The 21,212-nt window shown below is 57.2% G+C and overlaps 1 protein-coding gene across 20 annotated transcripts in view; it reads right to left on the reverse strand.

Moving 5' to 3' along the window:
- Positions 1-17,497, reverse strand: part of DNM1 (dynamin 1) — a 43,402-nt gene extending 25,905 nt beyond the window's left edge. For 15 of the 20 annotated variants that reach the window (XR_004971124.1, XR_004971122.1, XR_004971123.1 and 12 more), the window contains exons 1-9: positions 17,214-17,496; positions 4,345-4,418; positions 3,882-4,031; positions 3,340-3,543; positions 3,061-3,159; positions 2,796-2,956; positions 577-719; positions 338-473; positions 114-181 (exon numbers count right to left, since the gene is read on the reverse strand). Coding sequence is in view for 14 of the 20 variants with exons in the window: in XM_036329511.1 (XP_036185404.1) it covers positions 114-181; positions 338-473; positions 577-719; positions 2,796-2,956; positions 3,061-3,159; positions 3,340-3,543; positions 3,882-4,031; positions 4,345-4,418; positions 17,214-17,374 (1,196 nt within the window). In the remaining 6 variants the exon portion in view is untranslated. Of the gene's footprint in view, positions 1-113; positions 182-337; positions 474-576; positions 720-2,795; positions 2,957-3,060; positions 3,160-3,339; positions 3,544-3,881; positions 4,032-4,344; positions 4,419-17,213 lie in introns of all 20 variants that reach the window. The other 5 variants (XM_036329514.1, XM_036329516.1, XM_036329512.1 and 2 more) reach the window with 1 other exon arrangement.
- Between the last annotated feature and the right edge of the window lie 3,715 nt (positions 17,498-21,212).

Below are 21,212 nucleotides of genomic sequence, written 5' to 3' on the forward strand. Positions count from 1 at the left end.
GGACCCGGGCTCTTGGTCTTTCCTGAAGGAGGCTCATTCATCACTCCCAGTGCCTTTGCACTAGACCCCCTGCCTTCTGGGGTTCGGCCCCCCTCCCTGGTCCCAATACGTGCCTAATGCCATGGATATTCTTGATGGCATAGCTGATCTCCCTTCGGAGTTCCTTCTCGTCAAACTCCATCTGTGTAGGAGATTGAGAGATGGCCCGTCAGGGCCTGTCCCAACACCTGGGAGGTCAAGATGGGGCCCGCCCCACTCCCAGGACTGGGCACCAGGACCCAGGTATCCACGGGAGAGGCCTGAGCCCCCCACACTTCCCCCGGGGAGCCCGTCCTACCTTGACCAGCTCAAAGGGGAAGCGCTCGTGGAAGATGCGGTTGATGCGAGCTCCCCCCGACAGCTCATAGGTGTCGATCTGGTCCCCTGAGCCCTCAATACGCTTCTCAAAGTCCACGGCGAACTGCTGGACCATCCTGGGGGGAGAGTGGTGTGGCCTGAGGGGGTGCAGTGGAGGGAGCCCCAGGAGGGGGGAGGCGCACTCAGGGATGGGGAGTCGAGAGCTGGGGAGACCCTCACTGCAGTAGGGCCTTGGTCTTGCGTGCTGGGTCGTCAGGACGGAAGTTCTTGTACTCGTCCACCTCCTTCTCGATGGACAGCAGCTGGCTCTGCAGCTTGTTGCGCAGCCCAGGCAGCGTGTCTCGGATGTGGTTCGTCAGTTGCTGGGGGAGGGATGAGACAAGGGTTAAGGCCAAGGTCACAAGTCACAAACCCCAAATGCCCACAGGGCCAGGCAGGCACCGGAATGCCAGGGGGGCTGTAGATGTGGTGAGGTGGAGGGCTCAAGAGGGGCCATGGCCCTGCCCAGCAGAGCAAAGGCTGTCCGAGGGCAGGGCCTGGCACACAGCAGTCCTCACAGAGGTGTGTTTATTGAATTAATGAGTGAGTGACTCAATTTTCAAAGAAGCAGAAATCTAGATTTTTATTTGAGAGTACCTGCTTTTTGACTAATTTAATATTTTTATTTAAAAAAAATATTTGTATTGAATCATCCACTAAGGATCTATTGAGCCCACAACCCAGGCATGTGTCCTGACTGGGAATCGAACCTCAACCTCCTGGTTCATAGGTCAACACGCAACTGCTGAGCCACAACAACCAGGCTTGACTAATTTAATATTTTTAGATACCACAAGGGCCACATAAAATGTATTAGGGGCGCCCTGGCTGGGTGGCTCCGTTGACTGGAGCATTGCCTCATATACAGAAGTGTGGAGAGCGGCTACAGCGTTTGGACAGGTTCAAGCCTGGGACTAATGAGAGGGCACGATCCTCTCGTGGCAAAGCCACGTGCAAGCCCCAGCACAATTATAGGCAGAGGCTATAGTTGTGAGCTTGACCTTATGGTCCGAACCTGTGGTCCCACGTGGCTGAGTGATACGGGCTGCGGGAGGTGCAGCAAGTAAACAAAGCTTCACCAGGTGCATGTAATTGAGTAGATTTGAAACCCACAAGAACGATGTAAACATCTTGACCACGCCCTTACTTTGCCTCGTGGAATCTGGCTATAAAATAAAGACTCGGCTTGCAGGCCGTGGCGGTGCCTCTCCATCAGAGGGCAACGTCCCACCCAGCCCCAGCTTTATTCTCCTGTCTGTCATCTCCATCCGTCACTGCCCCCTCAGGTTTATTCATGGCCGGGCCGGCTCAGCACACAGAAGGGTCTCGGGTTCGATCCCCAGTCGGTGGGTACAGGAGGCAACCGATCGGTGTTTTTCTCTCACATCCAGGTTTTTTCTCTCTCTTTCTCCCTCCTTCTCCCTCTCAAATCAATGAAAACAACTGGCCTGTGTGGCTCAGTGGTTGAGTATCAACCCTGAACCAAGAGGTCACTGGTTTGATTCCTGGTCAGGGCACATGCCAAGGTTGTGGGCTCCATCCCAAGTAGGGGGTGTGCAGGAGGCAGCTGATCAGTGATGTTTCTATTATCCCTCTCCCTCTCTCTCTAAAAATCAATAAAAACATATTTTTAAAAAATCAATGAAAGCATATCCTCGGGTGAGGGTTTTAAAAAAATGCAGCAGGGGCAGGGATGACTGGCAGGCTGCCCCTTCTCAAGGCCTGGGGCTCATTCTGGCTAGGTCCTCACTCACATACCTCCCTGAGCCTGCACAGTGACGCGGTGAGACAGGGTCTGATCACCATGACCACCATTACAGACGCAGAGATAGGGGCTCAGAGAGCTGGACAGAGTCTCAGTGGATGGGTGACAAAGCTGGGATTGGAACCCAAGTCTGTGGCCTCCAGACTCCCAAATCCTGCCCCAGGCCACCCTGCATTCCCCACTGCCTTCCTCCTGTCAACACACACACACTTCAGCTCTTGAAGTCCCAGTCCAGATGGTGAAACATCCTAGGGGAGCCCCTGGGATGGCCACCCCCATCTCCAGACCAGCCTCTCCCCGTTTCAGAAGGAACCAAGCTCTTCAGCTCGAGTCCATGCCAATCCTGGCCTCCCAACCCAAGCCCTGGCCAGTGCGACCCTCCACACAAGATCTTGGTCTTCTCTCCATCCTGGGGGGTCCAGGGCTCCCCTCCCAGGCCCCAGACAGGGAAAGGTCAGTAAAGCTCGGTTGCCACCTCACTGTGGGACTGTGGGCAAGCTCCTTTGCTTTCTGGGTCTCAGTGTGTTTCTCTGCATAATGGGGATGCTAGCCTCTGCTGGCCACCCTCGCCAAGCACACTAAATGACTGTTCTCAGGCTGCTTTCCCCGGTCTCATTCTGGCCTGAGCCCCTACCTGGTTGAGGACCTTCTGCAGGTAGGGCGTGCCCATGCGGTCAGCCAAGTGGCGGTAGGATGGGTGGGAGAGGAAGAACTTGCGTTCAGCGGCCAAGGCAGCCGTGATGTCCTTCTTGCCATCAATGTCCTTCTGGCTCCGGTTCACCACCCCAATGTAGCCTGTGGGTGGGGCCGAGGTCAGGGCCAACCAGCCTTGGGGGGGGGGGGGGGGGCGGGGTTGACGGGGGAGGGCGGTGAGGTGAGCAGGGGCGTGGGCGGACTACCTCTGCGCAGCGGGAGCAGCTTGTTCTCCAGCACATCGCGGGCGTCTGTGCCCTCGTCCATCAGGTCCAGCTTGGTGATGACCCCGATGGTGCGCTGACCTGGAGGGCAGCGATGAGAGGGTTGTCTGCACCTGCACTTGCCCTCCATGACCCACTCCCTCCATCACCCACTGCCTGCCCCATTTATTCTCCACAGAATGGCCAACATAATGTTTAAAGGGGTAATTCAGAGCCCCCCGCCAGGCCTTGCGCCTTCGCTGGCTGTGGGTGGGCACCTACCCTGGGGGTCCACCTCCTTGGCGATCTTGAGGGCATCTGAGTTGGCCAGGTCAGAGTTGGCCGGGGACACGGCCAGGATGAGGCAGTTCTCCTTGGTGACAAACTGCATGAGCATGTCCCGGATCTGGAACTCGATGTCTGCAGGTTGGTCCCCCACCGGGACCTTGGTCATTCCGGGCAGGTCCACCAGGGTCAGGTTCAGCACTGGACAGGGCGGTTAGAGCGCGGGCTCAGGGCGAGTGGCTGGGCCGTTGCGGGGCCGATGCAGGAACAGGGCCAGGCCGGAGAGGACCCCCAAGGGAGCGTGGCCGGGGTGGGCGGGGTTAGGGAAGGTGCTGGGCGGAAGCGCGGGTCCGGGAAGGTGTGGCCGGGGTGGGCGGGGCCACGGCTGGGCGGGGCTTGGGGTAGGATGCTCAGAGGCCAGCTGTGGGGGCGGAGTCTGCGGAGGGGCGGAGCCAGCAAAGGGGTGGGGCCAAGAAAACGGTCCTCAGGGGCGAGGCTGAGCCAGGGAACCCCAGAGACCGACCGGCAGGCCTTCTCACCGTGCGGCGAGTAGACTCGGAGGTTGATGGGCACCGGCGAGATGCCTTTGTTGGTGCCGGTGACCCGGTCGGTCTCAGCCTCGATCTCCAGGCGCACCTCCTCGAAGTCGGTGAATTTCTTCCCCTTGCAGTGCAGGAACTCGGCATATTCTGCTCCAAAGGCAGGGGGTGGAGGTGTTGGAGAGGGGGCGGGATTGAGCATCATAGCTCGGAACCCACCCGAGTCCCACCTCCCACCGGGAATAGCACCCCAACCCAAACACCGCCTGCTCCTCCCTCCGCACAACAACGCCTCCTGCCCATTATGCATGGTCAACCCCACTGTCCAGATGGGGAACTGAGGCTCCAAGAGGGGGGCCCTGCCCACAGTCACCGGGCAAGCTAGTCCAGTGGTGATGCTGGGCCTCTCCTTGGGGAGGGGGTGGGGGCTGGAGAGGCCAGCCTGGCTGAGGAGGGCACCTACCTGTGGAGGCATTGACCAGCTGCAGGACCAGCGGGCGTCTGGTGACAATGCCAGATCCTCGGGGCAGGAAGTCTCTGCAGTGAATTAGAGGTGAGAGGAAGGTCACCTGTCCTGCCCCTGGGAGCTCCAGACATCCCCTAGCGCTCCCTAGCGCACCTTAGCCCACGGGCCTCAGGTCGCTAAGGGCAGATGGCAGCTGAGAAAAGTGGAACCGTGTTATAGTAATCACTATGGTACTTAATATTAGGACCTTAGAATGTAAGGCTTAAAGCATGTAACCCTGTGTGGACTGTTATAGTAATTAATGTTAGATATAGGAATACTGTGTGAGACCCAAGAATGCACCCTTGTTACCCCACTAGTACTGGTAAACAACCTATCTGATGGGAACGCCCAAAGCCTGTACACACCCATAGATTAACAGACCCCAGGTGGAGCCACACATGGCAGCCGCTGATAACACACACACCAACAAAGACCACGCCTACAGAGGGGTATATAACCAGACAGTCTGATGGACCCAGCACATAGCTCTCCTGTCACCAGAGCGTGAGGACCTGTGAGTGCTCACGTCTTGGTTTCCAGCACGAAACTTTGCCCAATTAACTGTCGATCGAGGAAAGAGCCAGCAGCCAACGGCACCGTCTACCCCTGTGTGTGTGTCAGCGAGCATCACCGGGTGGATCCTTCCCAGCGTCTGAGATCCATCAGGAACTGGTAAATAAACGCCCTGTGTGCTTGCATCTAATCTGTTCGTCTGTGTGTAATTTCTCCGGCTTGGCTCAGATCTCGGTGCTGTCTCTGTGAAAGTGTCTGACCAGAAGGTATTGGCGCAAGCCTCAAGCGGATGGTCCAGACCACCTGTGCATGTCCCACTTAGGAGCAGCACCTATATGGGAACCCCCCGCACCTCGACATAGGTGACAGGCCTTAAATATATAAGAAATAGAAGCTATTTGGGACAAACAGAGCTCCCCAAGTTCCCCAGGGCCACAGAATTTATGCATCTGAGCTGCCAGGAGACAAGACCAACAAGTCCCCAGGCCTGTCTCAGGTCAGCCCCACCCAGCTACTGCCATTCAAGCCAGAAGGAACGGAGGCACGGAATGTCCCGCGTGCATAAGTGCCCAGTGGCCACAGAGTGGATCCCAAGGAAACGGAGCCACACCTTCTCCCTTCCCTTCCGCCGTGGGGATGGGCAGCGTCTCACTTCCCCTTCCCGGGCCCCATCTGGCTGGGCTGAGGGTGAGGGGGATGGGAGGAAGTAGGAGGCAAGGAGAACTCATGCTTCTTAATGCCTACTGCATGCCAGGCTTTTTGTGGGCAATCTCTCATGGACTCCACACAATAGCCCTGTGACTTAGGTGTTCTTATTATTCCCATTTTCAGATGGGGAAACTGAGGCTCAGAGATGTTCAGGTCGCACAGCCCGTATCTAACAGAGCAGACCCTGGGCCCAGGTCTGCAGTGGAGGCTCCCTGCCCTTCAGTCCCAGGCAGACCCAGCTCCTGAGAAGAACTGGACTGAGGGGACCCCAAATCACCCGCTGCCCCCGGACCGGATGTCTGTACCACAGGCACCTGCCTGTGCGCATGTCAATCTCCGCAGTCCTTTCGGCTTAGTCTCATGGGTGCAGATTCACTCTGTCTGGTCAGCTCTTCTCATCCCTGCCCTCTCCACCCAATGGCCCCACCCAGGCTGGCACAAGTATGAGGGTGGAGTCCTCTCAGGGATGAGGCTGTTGGAACCCATAGTCATGGCACCCCCAGGGCCCTGAAAAGGGGGGAACAGGCCGGAGCCTGAGGGACTGTGTTCAGCCCCCACATTCATGGAGAGGCACATAGAGGCCCAGGAAGGGGAAAAGACACACTCAAGGTCATACAGGGCTGGGGCAGAGCCAGAGAAAGAACCCCAGTATCCTGCCCCCCCAACCCAGAGCCTGACCTAGATTCACCCAGCTTCCTGCACCCCAGGGTTGGGGCAGAGAGTTCTGGGGAAAACAGAGTAGGCCCAGGCTCCTGGGTTCAAGGCCTCTTCTTGGAGCCCTGGGGAGGGCCTGTCCTCACCCTGCCCCTCCTCTGGGAGATTAAAAGCTACTGGGGAGGAATCAGCCACTTTAATGAGGAAGAAGAAGGATGAGAAATCCTGCACTCATTCATCATTTCTAGGCGCCAGGCAAGTACTTTCCACTTTTGCAAACCTGAGCTTCAGAGGGCAGGGCTTGCGTGCTTCTGTGCACACTGTACCCCAGTGCCCAGCACAAGGCTTAGCACAAGGAGGCCTTCATATTGACTGAAACTGCAAGTCCCCAAAACAGTGCTCTGATATGGAAATTATCATTAAAAAAAAATATATATTTTTAAATTCATTTCAGAGAGAAAGGGAGAGGGAGAGATAGAAACATCAATGATGAGAGAATCACCAATCGGTGGCCTCCTGCACGCCCCCTACTGGGGATCGAGCCTGCATCCCAGGCAGGTGCCCTGACCGGTAACCTAACGGTGACTTCCAGGTTCATAGGTCAACGCTCAACCACTGAGCCACACTGGCTGGGCAGGAAATTATCATTTTGCAGATGAAACAACTGAGGCTCAGAGATGTGGAGTGACTCGTCCCAGGTTACCCAGGTAGGGATGGCGGGGCTAGGATTCAAACCCAAGTGTCTGTTGGACCCCAGAGCCTGGGAGCTTCTCTCTCAAACCCTGTGGCTCACTGAACTCGAGGAGCCAGGCCTGGCTTTTTATGTAATTCAATTCGGTTCCATCTCGGACATATTTGAGAGCAGCTGCTCTGTGCCAGGCCCTGTGCTGGGCCCTGGGGATGGGAGATGGTGAGTCAGACAGTTCCTACTCCAAGGAGCGCGCACTGTGGTGGGAGAGACAGACGAGTAAACAGATAATGCAATGCAGTGTGATATGTGCTGGAGCGAAGGTGCGCCAGGCAGCACAGAGAAGGGATGATTAACTGGGGTGTGGGGGGGGGGGCCGGGGGCTTCCTGTCTCTATCTTTCCCTCCCCTTACTGACTCCTGTGGGAGGGTCACCCCCTAGAATTTGGGATCTCCCAGGGTCATGAAGATAGGACATCTATTTTGACAGAGCTTAGGGTAGGTAGGCGGGCCTGGGGTCCACCATCTTCTGCACCAGCTCTGCACCCAGCAATACCATGGCAACAGTAGTTGCCATGGAAACTTCAGGAGGGGCTGGAAAGGATGGGACTCCCCACAGAGAACCCCCCACCCAGAGACATGGAATTTCCCTGGAGCTCTTCCCTGAGAGGCCTCAGCCTACACAGATGGGCCCAGTAAGCCCTGGCAGGCCTGAGGGGTAGGGGGTCTGAGAAGAGCCACAGAGAGGGTGCAGGGAGCCCCGGGCTAGGCTGAAGGGGCTGGTCAGGGGTCTGGGCCAGGCTGCCCAAGTCACTGGCTCCCCAGGGCTGCTTAGAGGACAAGCAGCTTATAGGAGAGATTAGAGGGCAGGGCCGCGTGTGGGAGCTGAGCCCCTCCAACCAGCATCTCCAGGGCCGGGTGGGGGTGGGGGTGCCTGGGTGCGGAGGGGCCCCAGCTCTGCCATGGCCCAGGCTCTCGAAGCGAGGCCCTCTCCAGGCCTGTATCAGGATTCCCTGGGCAGCTTGTTAAAATGCACATTTCTTAGACATGCTGGGTTAGCATCTTCTGGGGCGGGGTGCAGGGGAGGGGAGGAGAGAATCTGGATTTTAAACACGGTCCCCCCCACAAATAAACACTATCTCCATGTGATTTTCATGCTCCCTTCCAAGGTTAAGGATCGCTGGCCTAGTGGTTAGGGGCCAGTGCCGGGCAGAGGCTCTGGGTTTAAATTCCGCTTGGCCATTCCCGAGCCTGGTGAGCCTGGGCAAGTTGCTTCACTCTCTGGATCTCAAGCCCTCAGCTGTGAACCAGTATTATCTAAACTGGGTGTCGTGCACTACCCCCCGTGGCTGCAGGGGTAAGATGAGTGGCTAAGAGGGGACCCCAGAGGCCTGTTTCTCAGCCCCCCCTTGACGGGCAGTGGAGAGCACCTGCTGGCTCCCATGTCTAGGCTGAGTGCCTTGCTCCCTGCCGGATTCCCTCGCTAGGCCCAGGCCCAGCACATAGTGGGTGCTGCGGCGACACGCGAAGGAGGCAGCACAGCTGAGGCCTCGCAGCTCCTCAGCTCCAGACTTTCACCTGGACACACTGCCCCTGAGCTCTCTGCTTAAGCGTCCTCTATCACACCCGGCCGGTGTGGCTCAGTGATTGAGCATCGACCTGTGAACCAGGAGGTCACAAGTTCGATTCCCGGTCAGGGTACATGCTCAGGTTGCAGGCTCGATTCCTGGAGTGCAGGGGAGGGTGTGCAGAGGCAACCGATCAATGATTCTCTCTCATCATTGATGTTTCTATCTTTCTCTAAGATCAATAAAAATATATATCGCCTCCTGCCTGGGGACTCAGGCCTGATCCAGCCTCCAGCCCCTGCACCTCCCACCCGACTCCTGGTTCGCCTGAGGGAGGACAGAACAGGTGCCCAGAGAAAAGTGTGTTGGGCCCACCAGCCTCGTGGCCGTGTGGGCGGGACGGAGGGTGGCATGCCAGCTCTCCCTGCTCATTCTGGGCAGATGGTGGTTTCCCAGGGAGGCCTCGCCTTGCCAATTGCAGCGGCGCCTTCAAACCTGAAGCACCAGGAGGGAGGATGAAATAAACCCTCCCAGGACCCCCAGACGCCACATGCTCCCTCTTAATCGGCACCGCCACCCAAGAGGGGTCTGGAGAAAGCATGCGAAAGGTACCCCTACTCCGGTGCCTGAGCTCTGGGCCCAGAGCTCAGGGACCCTGGTTCTCAGATCCTGCTGAATGCAAACCGTGCCAGAGAGCACCATGCTTGGCCTGGCGTGGACCCAGTGGCGGTCATCCTGAAAGTCTCCTGTTTCCCGGGCTCTGATGTCAGACAGGCCTGGCATTGAATGTCAGAGCTGCCACTGAGGAGCTGTGTGGTTTAAATGACCATACCTCTCTGAGCCTCGGTTTCCACATCAGTAAAATGGGTTGCTGTGAGGCTTATGTAAGATAATGCCTGATAAATGGGAGCTGTTAGGACTATAAAGTCTGATAACTTGCTGAGAACACAGGCTGGACTCCCACAACCAGGTCACCAAATGGAGCGGCGGAGGGAGCTGGCAGGCGGGGCTCCTGGGGGCTGGCTGGAAGAGTGGGCCAGGATATTTCCAGCCAACTTGGCCCCAGGAAGTGGGAGACAAGGGGTCCAGCAGGCTCTGAGGTGCCCTCTAAAGCAGGGAGCTAGGGTGGAGGCCAGGGTGGAGGTGGGCCAAGAAATACAGTTGGGAGGAGGTGAGGCTGCCTCGGGGGCAACAAGTCCCTCTCTGTTCCTGCTGCCCCGGGGCCGGGCGCGCCCACACCACACAGCCCTGGGCTTCCAGAGGAGGCCTGAGCGTTTCAGGGCAGTCCTGGCTCTGGCATTCCCTCATGTTCTGCTGTCCTGAGAGCAGGGATGGGGCTGGTCCTGTTTGCCAACATATCCCCAGCACCTGGCACGGAGCCTGGCATATCCCGGGCACTCCCAGCACCCCTGTTGGCTGAAAGAATGATTTGAAGATGAGCTCCTCCAGTTTTCCCACCATCGCCCTCATTGTACGATGTGGAAACTGAGGCACAGAAAGGAAAGAGTGGAAATATTAATGTTTACTGCCTGTAATATTATTATATGTAAGATAATTTTTCTTGAATAATTGGTGTTTATTGAATGTAACATTATCATATTTAAAATCATTTTTCTTGAGATATTAATGTTTATTGCATGTAACATTATATTAAGATCGTTTTTCTTGAAATATTAAGGTTTACTGCATGTAACGTTATTATATTATATTTAAAATCGTTTTTCTTGAAACTAAAAAAAAAAACTGGGGGGGAAAAAAAGGGAAAAGTGTTGCCCAAGATCATAGTGCAAGCGGTGAGAGGGTAGGACTGGGACCCAGGGCTCTGGACTCCCAAGTTCGGAGCCGTCTCCACAACAACCATTTTCTCTATTAAAGAAAATCTGTGATCTTTCCTTCCACTCTATCTTTCTATCCTTCCTGCCTTTCTTCATTGCCTTTCCTTCCTTCCTTCCTTCCTTCCTCCCTCCCTCCCTCCCTTCCTTCCTCCCTCCCTCCCTCCCTCCCTCCCTCCCTTCCTTCCTTCCTCCCTCCCTTCCTTCCTTCCTTCCTTCCTTCCTTCTTTCCTTCCTTCCTTCCAAGTATTGATGACTTTATATTTTCAAAATGGAAGTAGATTTCTCTTTTGCCCCTCCTTTTAAAAATCTTATGGTCTCCCTTTAAAAAATGCTCAGCCGGCCGGCGTGGCTCAGCGGTTGAGCGTCAACCTATGAACCAGGAGGTCAGGTCAGGGTTTGATTCCCGGTCAGGGCACATGCCCAGGTTGTGGGCTCAGTGTAGGGCGTGCAGGAGGCAGCCGATCCATGATTGTCTCTCATCATTGATGTTTCTATCTCTCTCCCTCTCCCTTCCTCTCTGAAGTCAATAAAAAGATATTTTAAAAAAATACTCAGAAGTGGAGATAAATGGTGATGGAAGGAGACTTGACTTGGGGTGGTGAGCACACGCTACAATACACAGATGATGTGTTATAGATTGTGTGCCTGAAACCTATATAATCTTATTAGCCAGTGTCACCCCAATCAAGTCAATAAAAATATTCACAAAATACATAAAAATGTTTCAAAATTACAAAGCAACCATCACCCCCACACCCGGAGCCACCACGGCAAACATGTTATCACTGCGAATAGCAACCATGGCAAACGCCGATGGGTGGCTGACCGCCGGCCAGGGATGCTGCCGGGGGCTTTCAAATCCGCATCCTCACGAGGTTTTTTTCCTGGGGTGATGGAAGTGTCTAAAATTAGATTGTGATGATGGTTGCACAACTCTGTAAAGATACTCAAAGCCCTTGAGTTGTGCACTAAAACGGGTGCATTTCCTGGCATGTGAGTTTGACCTCAGTAAAGCTGTTTAAGAAATCTGCACCCTCTTGACTGATGCTGGCAGGGCTGTGAGAGGCTGGTGTAACCAGGGTCCCTGCCTTCAGTGGGGAGAAACTGAGGCTCAGAGAGACAAAGTCAGGGGCCCCTCACCCGCCCCCCCACACTGGGCTCCTCTCCACACTTAGGTAGCAGCCATCACGGACATTTCCCGTCATTCAACCCAGAGCTACATCTGGGTTTTCTTATCATTAGCTCCACCACTAAAATATTTCCCTGCTCCAAACCTCAGTCTCCCCATCAGTGAAATGGGCACAGGGCACGGAGCAAGAGACCCCAGGGGGACCCCCTGTACCCCTCCTAGGCCACACGAGAGCCCTGGCATCCCCTCTCTCGCAGTCTCAGGCCATGGCAGCATCTGCCCGTATGCTGTCCTCACTGCCGGGAGGCAGTCCCGAGGCCAAGCGGGGATCCTCTCTGGGGCCACGGATGGAGCTGGGATATGAGGGCTGGGTGTTCCCCTGGGGCCCAGGAGTTCCCTTGTGGGACAGGATGGAGGGGGGAGAGACAGGAGCAGCCTCCATAGCCCATCCCGGAACGCCGAGGGTCTAAATTCTAAATTCAGACCAGCCTGTGGGTTGTGATGAAGGCGTTCGGGTCAAGGTTGGAGGGCAGAATGCATTGTTCTGCACAGTTTGGTTGATAACTGGGATGTTTAGACCTGTGGCCCGCGGGCCTCCGCTTCGGCTCTTGTTCCACTCCTGAGGACACCGTGTCCATGACGCTTCCTCCACTCCTGCCCTGTCCCTCTGTCCCTATCGGCTCGCCTGCGTCCTCTCCCCTGAGGCTCTGACCCTCTGACCCTGGCCAAGGCCTGGGAATTCTCCTGGCGCCAGGAACAGATGCAGAGGCTGATGGCGGCTGCCAGAGTCACCTTTCACATCCAGCTCCACTGGGGTGGGGGGTGGGGGCGGGGAGATGTCCTCTGGCCGGGCTGGCACAGGAGTCCAGCTATAGGCATGGCTCGGCATGGGGCAGGTGCATGCTCTGAGCACGGAGAGGCCTGAGCCAAGCGTGGCTGCCCCGCAGGCAGCAGCAGGAGCTCCCTGGGGCCTCCTGGTCCCTGCTCCCGGGGCCTTTGCCCAGGTGTGGTCACTCCTTTTCCTAACCAAGGCCTAATTTTTACTGAGGCCCAGACTTCAATGTCAGATGCCTTCATTGGCCCCCTGATGACTCCCCTCCCTCAATACCAGGCTCCTCGTGTGTGCTTTAGGGCTTGTCTGTCCTGCTTGGCTGTGAGCCCCTGAGGGCAGGGATGGTTGGGCTTGCTCAGAGCTGTGCCCTGAGGGCTTGGCATGCTGCAAGTGCCAAGGAGACATCAGTTCCCTCTGCCCCCTACCGTCAGTGACTATCTACCTATAATGTTTCAGTTATCTCCCCATTTCTCTTTGGCCTCAGTCTCCAAATCTGAGAAATGGGACCACTAAGGTCTATTTCAAAGTAGTGAGGATGGGCTGTCCCCAGTGGGAAGGGCTGGGCTAACCAAGACAGGGGCTCTCAGAAGCCAGAGACTGTGCCGGGCTGTGATGGGATGAAGATGTGGAGGAAGGGGCGAGGGCATTGGTAGGAGGCGGCACCTGAGCAGGGCCGGCAGAGTCACCAGGAAGCCCAAAACCTTGCCTCCCAGGCTGCCGCTTGGGCTCCAGGCCCCCTGCCACACACCCTGGATGGAGATCCCCTCCCCACTCTGCCCCCCTCCCCACCCCCCGCCTGCACCTATGCCCAGGCAGGAACAGAACTGGCACCTCCTCTCAGCCAGGTCTTCCCGGGAGCACTTCCCCGGCACTATCCCAACACTCCCCACAATCCCGTGGGGGAGCTGCTAGACTGTCCCCATTTTACAGATGAGAACATAGCGGCTGAGTGGGCTCAGCTTGCAAGCGGAGAGCTGAGCTGGAAACCCCGGTCTGATTCCAGAGCCTGAGCTCCCGGTCCTTCTGCCACATTCCCACGGTCTTGGTCTCCCCAGGGGACAAGTGGGCAGGGAGGGTGGGTCCTACCCATTTGTCGACCTGCCTGGGCACCAGAGTGAGAGAGACCTGGGCGCTGTAGCCTGGAAGTCTGTCCAGGACACCCCACTCGTGGCGCTGCACGGGCATCTGTTCATGAAATGCTGGGGTGTCTGGGGGCCCACGCACACTCCTCCGTCTGAATATCCTCAAGATGAGCTCATCTACTCGACAAGAATGACTTCCAAATTTATATTCCCAGCCCCCTCCCCCCTGCGCTCCGACTTGCATTCCCACACTGCCTACCCCACACCTCAGACTCAACATGTCCAAAACCAGACTCCTGCTCTTACCCGGCTCCCAAACCTGCTCCCCCTGTACTCCCTTCATGGCACCAACACCCACCCGGGGCCAACGACGCCAAAGTCGTCTTTGATCCCTTTTCCTCGCCCTCCACATCCCACCCATAATCAGGATATGTCCTGAACCCCACCTTCCCCCTCTCCACTGCCAAAGCCTGGTCCAGGCCCCGGCACCTCTTGCCACTGCAGCAGCCTTCTCATCTGTCTCCCGCCCCTCTGCTGCCCACTCCCCAAGTCACACACTTGCTGGGATCAGCTCAAGTTACTCCACTTAAAAGCTTCTGGTAATAATGAAAACAAACCCAACTCCTCACCAAACCCTAAGGGCCTCGGAAATCTAGCCCCTGCCTCCTCGCTGAGGCCGTCCTCTGTGCTCACCAAACACCAGCCTGGCTCCTTTCTGCGCTTCAGACACACCACATTTATTCCTGCCCCAGGGCCTTTGCATGTGCTGCTCCCTCAGCATAGAATGCTTCTCCGGGGTTAGCCACATGCTTCTCGTCCCTCAGGGCACATTCCAGATGCCATCCCCTCCTGGAGACCTTGTCTGATTCCCCGGGGACAGCGGCCCTTCCTCCCTCCCCAGCGTTGACCACATTCCCAGTTGTCACGGACATGCTTCCGTGCTCACGATTTCAGCTTCCTGTCTGGAGTGCAGACTTTTGTCTTTTCTACCATAGGATCCCAGCAGGGAGCCGTGTGGACACTCCATGAATGTCGGCTGCATGACTGAGCAAATCAGCCTCAGTTTTCCCTTCGGTAAAAGGGATGAAGAAATGGCACAGAAACACCCAGACAAGTCTGAGCAGGGTCCCGGGCGGCTGCCGGGCCACCTCCATTACAGCGCTGACAGCAGGGTCCTCCTCCTGCCAGGAGCCTCTGCTTCCTCTGATGCGCTTTCCACTTCCTCTCCGTGGGGGGTTGACCCCTGGGGAGCCCCAGGAGGCAGAGCCGCTGTTACCATGCTGACGGGTCTGGGGACCCAGCCCTGGAAAGGCAGGGAGCCCATGAGGGAACAGGCCGGGCTGACTGGGGGCTCCACGGAACCTCGGTTTTCCATCTGCTCTACCCGGGCCTGCATCTGAACACCTGTGCATCCTCCGGCAGGACCGCCTTCAAAGGGCATTGGGGCGCGGAGGGCAGCGAGGGGGCCCCCACTGCACCAGTAAACCGCGGTGGCCAAGCTGGCCTGCTGTGCTGCCAAAAGCTGGCACCTCTCTCTGCTGGACAGTGAACTCTGAGAGGGTGGCGGTTGGGTCTGCCCTGGCACACAGGCACCCAAACCTACCTGAGGATCAACACCCCACTCTGATGTGTTTACAAAAGGGCCTTTACACACATGGACTCACTGCAGCCCCGCAGGCACCATCTCAGGAAGGTGGGCGGCAGAGCAGCTGTCAGTGTCCCCATCCTACAGATGGGGAAAACGGAGGCCCACACTTGGACAGCCTGTGCCCAGTGCAGGGCTTGGCTCTCTGAGGCTGTGCAGGGCCAACGCTAGAAACTGGGCTCTGCAGTCTAATGGGCACTGTCCTTCCTGCGGTGTGACCTTGGGCAAGGCACCTAGCCTCAGGGTCTCCGTTTCTTCATCTGCAGAACGGGCACCATGGCACCTGCCGCGTGGGGCTCTGTGAGCCATCCTGTGCAGCAGGGGTGGGCACATGGGAAGGGCGAGTAAGTGGGAGCTGAGCCCTTCCCCTCCATAGCCCCTGCCCAGAGCCCACGGCCTGGCACAGAGCAGGCGCAGGGCAAACATTCAGTGGATGGAAGGCAGGGATGCAGCTTGAACACTGCAGAGGGCTGGATATCCATGAGTGTCATTTCATGCACGAGGGCCTCAGGGCTTGATTATCTCAGGGTTCCCTTGGCCCCCGACTCTGACTACTTGGCCACGGGCAGCGGCCCATCTGTGTGTCCCTTGCCTGTGTCTCTGCAGCTCTTAGGGTCACGTGAGCAGGAGGAGGGTTCTTGGGAAGCTGATCCCCAAGAGACAGACGGCCGCCCCCTCTGCTGACCAGATGGGCCCAGCCACCCCCACGGTGGCTCTCCAGCATCCCACAGATATACTGTGCTGGTCAGGGCCCTTCTCTCTGTCCCTTACAGTGGGCACTGCGCTTCCCAGGTCACTCACAGGAGAGGAAGGAACCACCATCCAGTGCAACTGGCCACGTTAGGGATGGAAAACTGAGGCAGGCGCAGAGAGGGCAAGTGACTGGCCTGAGGTTTCACAGCAGAACCTGGCTTGGACCCAAGATGTCTCTCCCCAGATGGAGGGAGGGGCCTCTGCCTCCCTCTCCCACAGGCCATCTCTTCCTTGGCCATGAAGGTCATTGGAAGGAAGCTTGGGTTTCTGAAGGGGAGGGAGGGAGGGCGGGAGGGAGGTCAAGATCGATTCTCGTGCCTTCTCCCTCAGGGAGCCCAGCCCCACATCCAGCTCTTCAGCACTGGGGAGAGCGTCACCCTCTCTCTTTCCTTCTCAGCACCCCCAAAAGCCCTCTCTGCCTCCTCCTTCTTGGGGAGTCTAGGATCATGACCCTGCGCCCCTCCAAACCCAGGACCTTCTGTCTTTGCGGTGGCCCCGGACTCCCAGCCACCTGGCCCTCCCAGCGCCTCCTGGGATCAGAGGCAGGAGCGGGATTAGGTTCTGCAAATGGCTCCCCCCTCCCCGGCACCCTGCTTCCCTGTCTTAGTCATCTCTGTCCTCCGCCTTCTCCCTCCATTACCATCCCTGCCGGGCCAAGGGGAGAACGACACTGACCGGCGCCCTCCACCCAGGGGCGGCGGTGAGTAAGGGCCCTGCTGGTCAGGAAAGAATCAGAAGCGGTTTCCCCCCACCCCCTTCCCTTCCTCATCCTGCAGCCCGCGCTCCCCCCGCCGCCACCAACACTGCGCACGGATGGAGGCCGGAGCCGCAGAGGTGTGTGTGTGTGTGTGTGTGTGTGTGTGTGTGTGTGTGTGTGTGTGTGTGTGAGGGAGGCTGTGCCTGGTCCGCGATGCCCACGGGGCTATGTCCTCTCCAGGGGGCTGTGACGGGTGTCCCCTGCCCCGGCCCAGGAGTCCCCGTGGTGGGAGGGAGCTGTCCTCCATGGAGCCTAGGGGTGGTGGGCACTGCCCGGGGCCGCTGCCCCTCCAAGGGACTCCCGGAGTGGAAGCGAGGCGCTGAGTAATGCAGGCCCCTCAGTGCCCATGGGGGGGGGGGCGGGGGGACAGCCCTGTGCAAGGGTCTCCTGGCGGAGCGCGGTCCTCCCTAAAGGATGGGCGGAGGAGGGGGCGTGATACCGCGGCGACGGGCTGACGCCGGGTCGGACAAGCTGGGGGCGCTGCCTCCCCCGAGGGACCCCCGCGGAGGGTGAGGGCCGCCTCCCTCTGCTGGAGGTGGGGGGCGCGCGGTCCGCGGGTGCAGCGCCAGGGGCTTCGAGGTCGTGGCGCCGTCAGGGACGGGGGCGCAGGTCCAGGGGACTCAGGTGTCTGAGTCCGCGCTCCGAGGCGCGCCGCTCCTACCTGCCCACGAAATTCTCCAGCACCGAGCTCTTGCCCGCGCTCTGGCCGCCCACCACGGCGATCTGCGGCAGGTCGAGGTCAGCGTTCTGGCCGATGGCGGAGAAGGCGTCCTGCAGCCGGTTGACCAGCGGGATGAGATCTTCCATGCCACGGTTACCCATGGCTGCGGCGGGCCCCGCGGGCTGCGATCCGGCCGCGGCTCCCGCTCCCGGCTCTGGCTCCGCCGCCGCAGCCGCGCGCTCCGACTGCCTGCGCCGCTGCCCGCCTCCCCTCCGGGAGCGCTGCAGCGATCTGCCGCCAGAGGGCGCCCGCGGCGGTGCAGGCGGGCGGCCGTGCGCAGGCGCCGTCAGCGGCACTGTGGGGATTGTAGTTTTCTCCTTCTGCGGGTTTCGGGGCGCTTGTGTAGCGTCTGGGGGCGCGGATGCTGCACCAAAGATACCATTTCTGGGAATGGTAGAGGGTCTCACGCCAAGTACAGGGCCTCTTAGACAGTGGTCATGACTGCCTCACTCCATCTTACAGATGGGGAAACTGAGGCTTGGGGAGAGGATGGGCCTCCTCCAAGGTCACAGTCTTCTGAGCACCTACTGTAAGCCAGGCCTGTCCTGGGCCCTGGAGGTACAGCCGTGAACAAGACTGTCCTAGATCTCACATCCAGGTGGCAGGCAGACAGTAAATGACCAAACAGGTCAATGAAAGAGCAAAAGTGAAGATAGTTTATCCTAAGGGCCATGGAGGAAAGAAAGAGGCTGTGAAAAGAGGTCCTGTGTGGGTGCACAGAGTCCACGTCAGCCTGGGAGGAGTGTTGGGGGGGGGTGTTCTCGGAGGAGGTGACTTTTGAGAAGAGCCCTAAATGAGGAGAAGACACAGCTACAGGCAGATCGGGGGAGAGCATGCCAGGCTGAAGGACCAGCAGGTGCAGAGGCCCGCCACTTAGAAGGCCATTCTCGGGAGAGTTGGGACTTCCTGTCCTGAGAGGAGTAGATTTTGCCCCAACTCATCATCGTGGTGGTAAGACAGTGGGATTTGAATCAGGGACTCTTACAACCCTACCTGTTTATTCCTTTCACACAAAGAGGCCGCGGGGCCCCGGGCCTGGCCATCACCTCTGCATTTGAGGAACCTAATTTGGACTCCCTACAAGGAGGCTAGGAAAGGGAGGCCAGCCCATCCTGTGCTGTTGGGGGTCAGTGGATCGTTTCCTATGCATAAGCTAGGCAGGGGTGGGCAAACTTTTTGACTCGAGGGCCACAATGGGTTCTTAAACTGGACCGGAGGGCCGGAACAAAAGCATGGATGGAGTGTTTGTGTGAACTAATATAAATTCAAAGTAAACATCATTACATAAAAGGGTACGGTCTTTTTTTTTTCAATATTTTTATTCATTTCAAACAGGCCGGATCCGGCCCAAGGGCCGTAGTTTGCCCACGGCTGAGCTAGAGGCCTGATGCACGAAATTCGTGCAAGGGGCTCGATCCCTGCCTCGGCCCTTGCAATCCCAGTTTCGGCTTTGTCTGGAAGGACGTCCAGAAGGTCGTTCGGCTGTCTGTCTAATTAGCATATTACGCTTTTATTATTATACATAGGGCAGGGACAAAGTGGGGAGAGCAGTGGCCTGTGGATCGGAGTATCATTTATTCATCCATTTAATAAATTTTTATTGAGCCAGGCACTATACTGGATGCCAGAGATAAAGCAGGGAGAAAAATGGACAAGAAGTCCTTACTCACATGTGGCTTATAGACTAGTGGAAAAAGAGAAACAAAACAAATAAGCTAATGAACATGACTGTCACGTGGTGCTGAGTGCGTTGGGAAGCAGGGAGCTGGGGAGGTTGGAAGCAGTAGTGCTGCTATTGTGTGATCGGATGGTCAGAGGAGGCCTCTGGTAAGGTAAAAGTTGTTTTTTTTTTAAATAGTTTTATTGGTGAGGGTAAAAGTTTGAGCAGAGGCCTGAGGAGATAAGCAAGTGACACACGTGGGCATGCAGGGGAGAGATTTTTCTAGGCGGGCAGAGGGAAGAAGCAGGCCCTCCCCCAGGAGCCTGCCTGGGTCTTAGACAAGCTGTATGATGCAGTCCCTCTAGGTCTCCAAGCCTCAGTTATCTAATCTGGGTAATGGGGATAAGGATGGATCTGAGTGCCTGTGACGGGCATGGCCCTGGCCTGGCGCTGAGGAGACTCATTACACCGCTGCTTTGAGGACGCCAATGATGACAGCCCTCCGGCCAGCTGGGGCATCAGCTATGCACAATGCACATCCTGAGCAGCCGCTCCCAGCCAGCCCGTTATTATGCTCCGGGAACCCGAGAGCAGAGATGAAGCCTGGGGTAGAGCCGTTCGTTTGGGGAGGGGGCGCAGTTTGAAAATGCCTGCCTAGGGGGTGCCATCATGGCTGGGCTGTTTTTCCTAATGAGGATAGTGAAGCTTCTTGCAAAAATCAAGCTTCTGATCGTCCTCCCACCCAGAGGTAACCACTACTATAGTTCAGTGTTTCTTCTCTGTTTTTCATATGTATGCAGTTTTTACAGAAGCAGGATCACACCGCATTCCCTGTACTGCTGCACCACTGATGTCACACCAGCAGCCCCCTGAGTCTGTCGGAAACGAAGGAGGACAGGCCCCACCGTGACCTGCTGGGTCACAGCCTGGATCTACTGAGAACCAAGTGCCCAGGAGGCTCCTGCTCCGCCTGCCTCGCTGGTGCCGCTCTTTCCGCAGCCGAAGAACAGCTAGAACGGCCCCGTTCCTCGTTCATGGCTGCGTAGTTTCTCACTGTTTCTCCCTCCTCTGCTCAGAATGGTTGTGTTGAGTTGGAAGAATCGATGAATAAAATGCCACGGTGGGGTGTAGAGAGGCTGATGTTCTGGGCAGAGGAACCAGCATACGCAAAGCCGGGAATCAGAAAGGAAGTGACCCTGAGATGCACCCTGGCCTCGTTCCCCTGAGCTGTGGGTGAGGCCTGAAGGATTGCAGACGGTCTCTCCAAGCACCAGAAGCTGGGCCCGGGGGCCATGAATTCAGTGGGTCACAATGACTTGGAGTCTCCTGTGAGCGCCCAAGGGGAGAATTCTCTCTGGAGCCCCTGCAGCTTTATCATCAACGGTGCTGGCAGGTTAACACCAGGCAGGTTGGCTGGGCCCTTCCTCCTGGCCGGTTCCTGCCTGGGAGCCCCACCCTCAGGAGGGAGGAGTTCTTCTCAGCTCCTTTTGACAGGTGAGGAAACCGAGGCACAAGGAGGGCGATGAGGAGTGTGTCTAGAATCATTCCTTCATTCCTTCTCTCACTCATGTAACCGACCTTCCCCAGGCAACCGAAATGTGAGGCGCTCTGAGCTGGGTCCCAAGGACACGGGCCCAGTCAGCAGCTGCTCTCCGCCACCCGGGGGCACGTGCCACTCGCGAGGGCAGAGGTAATGCCGGGTAAGGAGGTGGCAGGTGACAAGACAAGGACACCGTGATCAAGAGCCCGTTGGGAAGTGGGGAAACGGTGACAATTGCCACCACCCCGGGCAGGTGCTCGATGAGGAAACTGGGGAAACCCTAATGCCACCCAAGGCTCCAATCGAAGGAGACGTTCACCCCACCCTTAAACGGGGACACTCAGGGGGACGGTGCCAGCTCTTCTCCACCCGAAACACACTTCCCACCCCACCAGCAGAGAGTCTGATGGGAGATTTTTTGAGGGAGGAGGAGAAGATGGACACAATCATTCTATAGTTTATCTGAAAAAAAAAAGTACAAGATTGAGAATTGGCAAGACATTCTTTATAAAGCATAATAATGTCAGGGGCTCGTGTTGTCAAGCATGAAGATATATTCCCAAACTGTAATAGTCACACTACGTGCCGTCGTGGAGACAGGCGGCCTCCTGGAGCAGAGTAGGTCTGGACATAGATCCCCACGAGCAGGGCTTATTTCCTGATAAAGACGTGTCTCAAATGAGAGGCGAGGAAGAGGCTTTGGGCTGATGCTGTCGCCTCAGACTTCACTTGGGATGCA

The sequence above is a fragment of the Myotis myotis genome, unplaced genomic scaffold (genome assembly GCF_014108235.1).
Source record: "Myotis myotis isolate mMyoMyo1 unplaced genomic scaffold, mMyoMyo1.p scaffold_m19_p_12, whole genome shotgun sequence".
In the NCBI taxonomy this organism is placed as follows: Eukaryota; Metazoa; Chordata; class Mammalia; order Chiroptera; family Vespertilionidae; genus Myotis; species Myotis myotis.